The 10,874-nt window shown below is 48.7% G+C and overlaps 1 protein-coding gene across 1 annotated transcript; it reads left to right on the forward strand.

The window, feature by feature from the left end:
- The first annotated feature begins 7,461 nt into the window (after window positions 1-7,461).
- On the forward strand, window positions 7,462-10,566 carry gpr78b (G protein-coupled receptor 78b). Its single transcript, XM_003966904.2, has 3 exons — window positions 7,462-8,954; window positions 9,056-9,169; window positions 10,291-10,566. The coding sequence occupies exons 1-3, from the start codon at window positions 8,284-8,286 to the stop codon at window positions 10,526-10,528; spliced, it is 1,023 nt and encodes a 340-aa protein (XP_003966953.1). The 5' UTR covers window positions 7,462-8,283; the 3' UTR covers window positions 10,529-10,566.
- The last annotated feature ends 308 nt before the right edge of the window (window positions 10,567-10,874 follow it).

Genomic DNA, 10,874 nt, shown 5'->3' on the forward strand with positions numbered 1-10,874 from the left:
CTAACCGCTGAGTTAACTAAAATGTCCTTCACACTTTAGATGAAATAGATGAAATTTAAATTTCTCGCTCAACGATTCATCGCGCCCTCGTGTGTTTTGGATTAACAGCGCTGCATGACAGCAGCTTTTACAACTAACGACAGACGTTAGCTAGCGGTCAACGTTGGGTTGTAGGTAGACAGGGTCAATTTTACCCTGATGACTTGAGCTGCTAATTGAAGCAACTTTTCCCTTATTGAGTGTCAACGAGGCACCGCCAACCAAAGAGAAATCCATTATCGGGCGCTGGGTTAAAAAGATACGAATATTTTAAGCTATTAGCACCACAAAGGAAGACCTTTTTTTACCAAGAGTGAGAGGGGCCGGCTCTATACCTCCACTGCTGATTTATTGCAGCGGCTGTTTGAGGACATATGTTTAAACACAATAATGGACATTATGACCATGTAGCCTTTCCGGTAAGTGAAAGACAAATATTTGCTCAGTCACATCTGACCCCCTGAGGAATCCGTAGCTCAATTCATATGTTAAAAGATATTTTCTGTATTGTTTTCATTAGCGTTAACTAGTTCATTTTTAGCTAGCTAGAAATTTGGCGATCAACGAGCCGCAAATCTGTGGCTGTCGCACCCGACACTCTCGCCCCTTGAGATTCCATAAAAAGGAGGTTTGTTTGGAAAAATAAATGATCACATGCTTGTTTGGGCTTCGAGGACTCGGCGTGCAAGTGGAGAGCTGCCAGGCGTGGAAGGCGCTTCTTCTCACAAACAGATCGTGCTGTGGCGCCGGACCAATTCCATTTCTCTCTTTTTTTCTTGACTTCCACACCGATGGCTGATTTTATTTGCTCGGTGGAACTGGAACACAGGAGCCAGATGTTACCCGAATACTAGCGGGAACTCAAAACGTTGCTCATTTACAGTGCAAGAACTTGGTGGACTTGGAAGCTCATTCTCTTTTCCCGATGAGCTGCATCCACGAAATGGAAAAAAACTCAGCTACCACTCGGCTCCTTTGCCTTTGACATCACACCTTCCCTTCGTAACAAGGACGTTAAAGTACCTGAATGACAGGGAAAAATGAGGCACCCATGCAGCTACGATCACCTGACATTAAGCGAAAATGGGGTCTACCGTGGAGGCAGGCCTGAAAAAGGTGTCGTTGCCACGGACGACGAGGCTGAGGTGCCCCGAGCGACACTAAAGCAGGCGAGGTTGAGCGGCCCAATTCTGGGGGGGAGGTCAAATCTACGCTCATTTCGGGGCAAAATTCTGCTCGCAGAAAAGCTGCATGTTTTATCTCAGACTCGGGTAATTCCTAAAGTGTGTGTGTGTGTGTGTGTTCTCAGCAGGCAGCCACTGAGGAAAAGTGAAACCATTCAACAGATACAGGTGGCTCGAGAGGTGTCTGTGCTGTGCACGTTCACAATAACCCGTGTTTGACGAGCGAAGCGCAGCCGATTTAACTGATTTCAGGCGCTGAAACCGACGTCGTGGGGCTAGCGTAGTGCCCACGAGCAGGGCATCGATGCGGGGGTTAAAGATCAAAGTCTGGTGCGTGAGCGCCTCCGCGTCAATCACGCATAAAAATAGCGCAAGAGTCGGAGGATTGTAGCCGTTTTGCTCTTGGCCTTTGTGGTGTTACCGTGAGACGCTCGGCCGTGTAATTTTAATTTTTTACGCACATTTTTACCGCCTGATACGCCACAACAGCAGAAAGGCCTGTCAGGTCCCGTTAAAGTGAGCAGATCCGGGTAAATGGAACCTGCCCAAGGAGCTTCCCTCAATCTGTGATACCAAGCACCCAAAACATCAAAGCATCAAAGCAGCCCGCGCAGAAGCATCCGCTCCGAAATGGCCTCCCTCAATCTAATCAGGCTTTGACAGGAATGCGCGGCTGCGCCTCTTTGACTCCCCAGAGACGGCGCGAGTGGGCGACGGGGCTGGAAATAGCACCCATCAAGAAAGGACGAATTAATGCTGCACCTTATGCTTAATTAAAGATTAACAAGTAATTGCTTGCCGGTGTGGAGGTTCCTCAAAGCCTCACTTTACGTCCATGATTGGGCCTTACGTAACACGTGTTATTACCACTTGGATGGCGCCAAAAGAGTGTTGACGTCTGCCGAGCGGCGGAATCAATCCGATGCAAACTGTGTTGACTAATTGTCGCTAAATCGCCCGAATTAATGACACGCGCTCAAAAACAAACAACCATAAATCTGTTTACGTAACATCGGCGGCGTGTTAATAACGAGCCAACAGCCTGAAAGCGAATCACAGAAAACAATAAATGTCCTTTCGAATCTTTTTTAAAAAGCGTTAAATCAGAGCATCAAAGGGAAACAAGCCTTGGAGGACTGTAAAAATAACAAAAGACACGCAAAAATGGTTTCCCGGCAACCGAAATCACAAGGACACAAGCAACAAAAAGAAAAAACTAGAGATCGGACCACTTCTAAGCCGTTATCGCATATTTCTGCACATTTTCCCTGCGATCCTCTCCTTTCTCTTGGTTCGCTCCGTGTATGTGTGTGTGTGTGTATATATATATATGTATACTGTATGTGTGTGTGTGTGTGTGTATTTTCACTGCAGCGACGGTTCGTCGTCTTTCCCTGCTGAGTACAACCAGGTTACGTAACGACACAAGCGGCGGGGTTCGTGCGTGGCGGCACACACGCACGGACACACGGGAGGTGCCCGGTACAAGTGCACGCTCGTACTTCTGACCGCTGAGCCGTGGAGTGTTGTTCACTCGTGGTTTGGTTCCCCCCTCTCAGCTACCGTCCTTTGTCTACAGCTAACTTCAAATCCTCATAAATATGTGACCACCGTGTCTCCGAGAGGGGATGAAGCTGTCTCGAGACACCGTGGTGCGTTCACTGACCAGCTGCTGACTCATGCAGCTTGTGTGTGACTCATTACTCTGGGGGCCACACCTTTAAGGGCACCAGTCCAGGCAGATACCTGGGGGGCTCGGAGCACATGTGGGCGCTAAAGGCGAGTTGAGCGTGAGCAGGAACCAACGGGTGTCTGGATGGGTGTCTGCGATGGAACGGGAGCCGTTAAGAATCTCTCACCGCTGGAGCGTTTCTGCTCCGAAATGTTTGAAAGCCACAGAGCGCTGAAAAAGTTTCCCTGGTATTCCAGCTCGGCTTTGGAAAATATCCTCGATTTCACAGCCAGTGGAACAAAATGCTGCAGGTTCATAACTTTACTGGCCCAAAAACAGGGTCAGCTAAAACTTGCTAACCCTGCTTTGAGCATAGTATTTTGCATTAGCTGTAGTTTATTAAATTGAATTATTTCATGCTAGTACTTCACGAACAGGCCAAAAAAACCTGCACATACAAACTATGTTTATTTTAACTATATATATAACTGTATTGACCAACTAGCTTAATCGAATCCACATAGCTAACAATCCGCCTAAGCTTGAAAACTTGTTAAATTTTTCGATCTTGCTGTTTCCAAAGAGCCCAATGTTCGGAGCGCCAGTGTTTGGTTTCTGGCAGGTCTGCCGTGTAACGGCGTGGCTAAATTTGCGGGGGCTCGTTAACCCGGGGCTTTTGTTGCAGCTGTGGGGTCTTGGGGGAACAGGTTCCCAGAGCTTTCACGTTGATGAAGGAAGCAGGATGTTTGATCTGTGTGTTGTCTGCAGCGCTGTGAAGGGGGAGCGTTCTTGTCATCAGGGCTCCTGGTCGCCCTCTTTTTTTCGTGGCGGCGAGCGGCAGGAGCCGCGTCACGTGCCCGCCGGCCTGCCCTGTCGGCCCTCCGCAGCTCCAGCTGGCTTCAAAGTGCTCCTGTCTCCTAACGATAATAGATGCAACGTGTCTGCTCGATGTGCTTAGCGGCCGGCTGTCGATCTGTTCCACTCTGACTCGGGTTACCGTGCCGCCCCCCCCCCCCCCCCCCCCCCCCACACGTTTGTGGTCATGAACCCACCACAACAACAACCCTGTGACTGCAAGAACATTCACCGAAATCTGAGTCCGTCCCGCTTTTCCGAAGGAAGAAATTTATATTTTAAAGCCCCCTGAAGTCTTTTGCAAGACGGAACCAATGAGGAACATCAATAAATAGACGGGGGCATCGCACACCGGGTCATCAATAAAACACTAAAGGAGTCCTTTCAAATGCGCCTCTGTGCGCTCTGTCTTCACTGGGTCAAAGCGGTCTATTTATGCCTCGTCCATCCGCTCCTGGACCGCAGGTCTGCAGATAAAAGGGAGCTGGTTATGAACAAAGCAACGGCTCTGACAGAGCTTTGGAGACCTGCTGCAGAGCCCACTGTCCCGTCCCCTCTGGTGGAGACGAGGAGATGGAGTTTCTCACTTCCCTTGTATATCGGTTGTAGTCCTGCACCTTAAACCCCTCTGACTGGACTACAAACAACAACAAATAGAGCAACATATAATAACAGCTTCACAATCTCCTCTGGCGCCGACAACAAGCCACCATGTAAATGATATTTACATCCACGTCGAGAGCGTGTACTTTCCAGAGATGGCGCGATAGCCTACCAGACGAGGGTTGTTGCTATGGGAACGTGACTCATCGCAGGTCTTCCTGCTCTACCTGTGGCAGCTGCACAGTAACTCATGAAAGCTATTCCAAGCTCCTTTTGTTTGCCGAGCAGCAGCTCCGAGCCTCTGTTTTCAATAACGCGTCATATCAGATGTTTGAGAAAACACAGCGAAGCATAATGGCCAAAGGAAGAAAAGCTTTCTCCTCCTCCTTCATCCAGGAGACACTCTATACTGATGTGATATACGGCAGTGATCCCCAACCCCCGGGCCGCGGCCCGGTACTGTATATTATACAGTACGCCCTCATGAAGTCAAGACGCGATGAATCGGCGAAAAATGTGTATCCAGCGGTCGTCCTTTTCAGATTTTTCTTCTTCCCCCACGTTGAATTTTGAGATCAATAAGCGCTGCTACGTGTGATGCCAGCGGTAGTGAATAATCGATACAAGTGTGTGGAGGCCTGGTCGGTGTTGAGTTCACTTTTGTTTCTGGTCGGTGCTTCAGGTATGTTGTCATACGCTGAGAAGTGTGGAGGAGGCCCATCTGTCACGCCGCCGCTCGCCCTGTAAACAGAATCCTGAGCTGTCATTCACGACGGGCCCACGTCATTTTTTTTTTTTTTTTATTGTCGCCACTTCCTCCTCTGCGCCGGGAAAACAAAGCAGAGGGCAGAGGTCACGGCGCGTAACCCTAGAGCCGAGGCGCATCCCTTCTGGTGCTGCGCAACCGACCTCCAGATCAAATATTGATCCCACATGATGGATCGTCGGCGCGAAACGCACTTTAAAGGTTAATGACTTCTGACCCCCCCCCCGCTGTCTCTCCATTACGACCATGTGTGAGCTCGACTCAACGCCAGCGAAAAATTACAACCACGAAGGAAACCCATGAAAAATGAGCAAAAGAGATACCAAGCAAGCAATATGCAGGAGCATCCGTCAAACAAATGAAGCAGGGTGATGTCAAACGAACTAAAAATGATGGAAGAGTAATAGAAATTTATCTACGGGAAAGCTAATGCTAGCAAAAAATTGCTAAATGTTACAAGTAAATGAACATGTTGCCAGTTATAAAAATTCCACACGCAAATTAATGCCTGACCCCAAGTTCCTCCCCCACCTCCTCCTTCTCCTCCTATACTATAGCCTTCTGTTGGGGAATTTTAAAAAAAAAAAGCTTCTTTGCAGGTACATGCACTGAGTGACACTCCAGGTTTCCGGAGTGCTGTCGGGGGGATTCGGTGAGATTGTGCTTCGCCCCAGACATCCAGGGCACTTTTCCCTGAGGTGATGTTTGTGTGAAGGTCAGACATAGTTATATAAGATCTCGGACTGGAATAGAAAGTGGGAAGCTTTCTTGTGAGGTTGCTCTCTTTAACGATCTGTCAAAAAAAGAAAAATCTGTTGGGTTGTGCCCTATTTTCCGCAACGTGACCTCCTGGTTCCTCAGCTTTGTACCATCTTTGGAGGTAGAAATATACCCAAGACTGTGGCCGTCAGGGAACAAAATACATTTTTATCCACTTTAAAGTGATATCCTATTGGTATTACACAGTCTAAACTACTTTTGTGTCATCATTTTTCCATGTTTTTAATTGTGTACAGAATATTTTAATTAAAAGTAGACCGCATTAGTGGCAAATATAGCGCCCCCTATAGCTCCACCTGTCTCACCTTCGTGTCTGAAGCCTGTTGGCTGCACTGACATATCTTGGACATCTCGATTAGTAATTTAATTCCCACAAATGCATTTTTGAGAGTTTAATCTCAGCCTGGAGGGAGCTCAGAGAGGCTCTTTCCTCTTTGTTTGCGGCTCCATGCTACACAGTTTCACTGAGTCATGGAGGCCTTTTTGAGGATACCTATAAGCTGATGACTTCAGCGCCCATCGGAGCATCCTCTAATGGCGAGCCCATTTGTGGCGGCGCTCCACTCCGGTGCCTCGGTTAGGTAATACTGGGAGTTATATTGAAGGCGACACCCCATCAGACCTATAAATAGCTTTGCACTTTCCCCGTAGGAGCCCAGCTGCTTTCTCTCTGGCAGTTGATCACTTGTTTGTTGGCATCTGACATCACCCCGCCGTTGCCCCCTGTCGCTGACTCTTTGACTCCCGGAGAAGCTCTGTTTGCTGGGATGCAGCGTGCGTGGAGAGGCTTTCGAGGGCCTGATGCATGGCGGAGGGTGGCCCCGGGCCTCCCCTGATGCACATTCCATAATGACTCACGCAGGTATCGGCGTGGCCGCTCACTCAGGCTTGAATAACACCGAAAGTAAAAGATCAGTACCCTTAATCAAAGGGGATGGGGTATTAAAGTGCACGGCCCACAACAGGTGGGTGTATGAAATGAACACAGGTGGAAAAAACAAGATAGATACCGAACCCCCGCAGGCTGCGTCTGACCCCCAGTGAGTCACTGTCTACACCAGCTTCTCCATGACACATTTCTGCAGTGTAGCAGCACGCCTCAGTCGGGATTAGATTAAATTAAGTCCGTGTATGTGTCCACAACGACCTGTTTTCCTGCAGTAGGACGAGAGACGACATTTAATCTCATTTCAATCTGGCTGCGGATGACATCACCATCACGCCACTGCCACATTCAAATCATGACTAATAAGAAGAATTTTGGGAAATTTATCTTAAAACTTAATTCTGGAGAGTAATGGAAGGAGCGGTTTGATCTCTCTCTCTTTAATTAATGGATATATGAATAGATCAGGAATGTAACATTGAGGTCTTAACAGCGTTAATCCAGAAAGGATTACTAATCCGTCTCTTTCCCTATAAATAATCGAATACATTTGCTGTTGATTGATAGGCTGTTTAATTAAATGAGTAAATATGGGTGCTATGGGTTCAACAGGAAGTCTCCTAATATCAAAGAAGATACATAAGCGTCTAATGAATGAAGAACTTGTGCTTTGAATTTGAATTTAAAGCATCTATATGTGTTTATTTTGCATCAGTTATTAATCATGATCGTTCATATGGTTGTGACAGCAGGTAGCTGCTGGATTATAAATAATTTAGTTACGGAAAACGATCCATTTGCCCTCTCGTGAGCACTCGTGCACACGGTGCCGTTCGGTCACACCAGGATCGTCTCCAGTTATTCCAGGAGCGAATCCTGGGAGCAGCTTTCCCTCCTTTCGTCTTCACATCCGCATCGATTTGGAACGAGGCGTGATCTCTGCGGGACGCGCGGGCAACTCGCGCCTGAATAACTTAGCGCGCGGTGATTGCGCTCGAGTCGGATCGCCCTCCGCGCCGACGGAAAGAAGGTGTGACTTTAGGGCTGTTTTGTGGTCACCGGGCAGACCTGTGCCCGCGCGCGTCTCCGGCGCGCGGTGATGGGAGCAATGGCGCACGGTCGGGCTGCTTCTCTTCAGTTCGGTGGGTGTTGACGGGGAATGATCGCCAAGTTTGGAGGAGGTGGCGAGTACGGCCGCCGCGTTCAGCACGCTGGACAGCGCTCGCGGACGAGTGGGGAGAGGGCGCGCGGACGCTCGCGGGGGGAGCTGAAGTGACATTATCGAGAACGTTTTCGACATTATCGAGAACTGAAGAAGCCTTCTGGATAGAAGGCGAAACGTCTTCAAGAGAAGAAACCCAGTGCAGTTGACAGAGAAAACTACCTTGGATTATCGAGAGCCGCTGAGGAGCCGACGGACAGGACCATGGTCGGGTTTAGGTGTTCATCATCGACAGCGTGCGCAGGTAACCCGAGAGGGCGCTTCCCGGAGTGAGACATGGACTTTGCTGAAATCCTCTTCGCGCTTTTTATCGTCGTAGTCGGAGTCGTCTCGCTGTTGTCAAACTTGTTGGTGCTGCTATGTTTCGTCCACAGCAGCGAGATCCGCCGGCAGGTGCCGGGTGTTTTCACCATGAACTTGTCTTTCTGCAACATTCTCATCACTGTTTTGAACATGCCAGCCACTTTGGTGGGGATTATCCGCGACCAGCAGCCTTTCGGGGATTGCGTTTGCCACACGTTGAGCTTTCTGGAGACCTTTCTGACCGCCAACACCATGCTGAGCATGGCCGCGCTCAGCATAGACCGCTGGATCGCGGTGGTCTTCCCGCTCAGCTACTCGACTAAGATGCGCTACAAGGACGCGCTGATCATGGTCTGTTACTCCTGGCTCCACTCCTTCACCTTCTCCCTGACGGCGCTGCTCTTCTCCTGGCTCGACTACAACCACGTTTACGCGTCGTGCACCCTGCAGCCGAGCGAGGGAGGCAGCGATGGGATCAAGTTTACAATCTTCACAGTGGTTTTCCACGCCACCAGTTTCATGCTCTCTCTGCTCATCCTGTGTTTCACCTACTTGAAGGTGCTGAAGGTGGCCAGGTTTCACTGTAAGAGGATTGACATCATCACCATGCAGACTCTTTTCCTCCTGGTCGACATTCACCCAAGGTACACTCCCCCAGCGCCTCCTGTAATGATGTTTCCCACTCAGCGCTCATTTTAATCGCTAATTCACAGCCTCTGACTTAAAAACCATGTCTTGCTCTTAGTGTGAAACAGAGATGCTTAGCGGAGCAGAAGAGGAGAAAGCAGAGAGCCACGAAAAAGATCAGCATCTTCATCGGCTCCTTCATCATCTGCTTTGCTCCTTACGTAATTACAAGGTAAATCCATCCCACGCACGGTTCACCTGCAGCACCTGCACACACTCCGATTTGCCCCCACACTCTTCATTAGTCATAACAGTGTTCCTTTTCCACCTCGTTATTATTGGGGATTCGATGTCATTTGTTAGGTTAGATGACTGTAGGAGGCAAAAACTGTTTGACAAATTAACCTTCTGACCACAAGTGGAGTGACCATCCAGACCATCATATTAGCGTCGGTCCCTCCATTGTGGCTCGTCTTCCTGACAAAAACAAAAGATGATGCATTTAGTGTCCCTCCATGTCACTGAAATGGAATGTGGATTTTTTTTGTTTGTTTTTTACAGTGTTTTTCTCCAATTCTTTTACTTTTCATTATTTCGAATCAGGCATGTGTGCAGGTGTTGCAGTTCAAAGAACAGATAAAAATGCTGCCCATAAGTACAACCCCCCCCTCTAAAAATGTTTATATAATGCCTCCTTTTCATGATAAATGTGGTTTATTTCACGGCTTTGACGGAAATAGAAATTACTCACACACCTCGCTGAAGTTCATTAGCGGCGGAGCAAATATAGAAGTCACAGCTAAGAATCCCCGGTTAACATTTTTAGCTTTGGGAAGTTTGCGCGTTGTCGCGTAATGAGGGTGTTTTGGTCCGCTGCTTCAGCTGGATAATTAGTCTGTGTTGCGCCCGTCGAGGTGCAGCAGATGCCGCCACTCCAGAATCCTCACGAACACTAACGCTAGCAGGTATCCTAGGAACCTAGCATATCATTTAAACTCTGGCGAGTAAGGAGGTCAGCTTGGAATATCGATAAGAGCTAAACTTTTCATACAAAAAGCCTCCTTAACAAAGCTTCTTTTTCCATTGCTTTTACGTTCCAAAAACATCAAAGATGTGATATTTAAGGAACGCCTAGTGACATTCAATAGATGTTTTTCTTTTTTCCTTATACTCTGGCGTGGTGGCCCAGGTGACGGGACTTGCTCGTAGCCTAAATGGGACTTAATTACAGTCATTTCAGTTCTTTTAATTGTCCTACCAACTCTGATCCCGATTGGTTTGGTATGAACTGATTAGTTGGCAGTGCTGAACATGGGCTGCCTTTGTTCACTCCTGGTTTCTCTCCTGGTCCAGGCTGGCCGAGCTTCTTCCCTTCGTGGACATCAACCGCCACTGGGGGATCATCAGTAAGTGCCTGACGTACAGCAAGGCTGCGTCCGACCCTTTCGCCTACTCCCTCCTACGTCAGCAGTACAAGAAAGTCCTGGTTACTGTTGTCAACAGGCTGCTCCGGCGTGACCTGTACCCCTCATCTGGTCATAACAGTTCCTTAGACACGGAGAACGACTACTGTCTCCAGAGGATCAGCTAATGGGAAACCCGCGGACATGTCAGATAAACACACCACAAGCCAAAAATAAGGGATGCCTCATTGGAAGAATGTGGGTGGAAGAATAGAAGTGAGACAAGGAGGGCAGGATATTGTTCGGGGAAAAGAGAGGGGACAGATTGTGGGTGGTGGTGGTGGTGGTGGTGGTGGTGGTGGTGGGGGGGGGGGCACGAACAGAGCAGGCAAACGCAAGGAAGGTAGTGGGTGGAAAAGAATGAGACGACAGCAGTGAGGGGGAGGACGAACAGCAAGAGGGGAGGACAGATAGGGGAGACGTTGGCCTCAGTCGGCAAAGGAGTGGATCTGAGATGGCGAGACACACAAACCC

Source organism: Takifugu rubripes, chromosome 8, assembly GCF_901000725.2.
Source record: "Takifugu rubripes chromosome 8, fTakRub1.2, whole genome shotgun sequence".
NCBI lineage: Eukaryota > Metazoa > Chordata > Actinopteri > Tetraodontiformes > Tetraodontidae > Takifugu > Takifugu rubripes.

What these genes read in the sequence shown, in the direction of transcription:
- gpr78b (XM_003966904.2), top strand. Translation starts at nt 8,284, where the DNA reads ATGGACTTTGCTGAAATCCTCTTCGCGCTTTTTATCGTCGTAGTCGGA. An exon ending in CTGGTCGACATTCACCCAAG is followed by an intron (nt 8,955 to 9,055) that starts GTACACTCCCCC and finishes TCTTGCTCTTAG; the next exon opens with TGTGAAACAGAGATGCTTAG. An exon ending in GCTCCTTACGTAATTACAAG is followed by an intron (nt 9,170 to 10,290) that starts GTAAATCCATCC and finishes CTCCTGGTCCAG; the next exon opens with GCTGGCCGAGCTTCTTCCCT.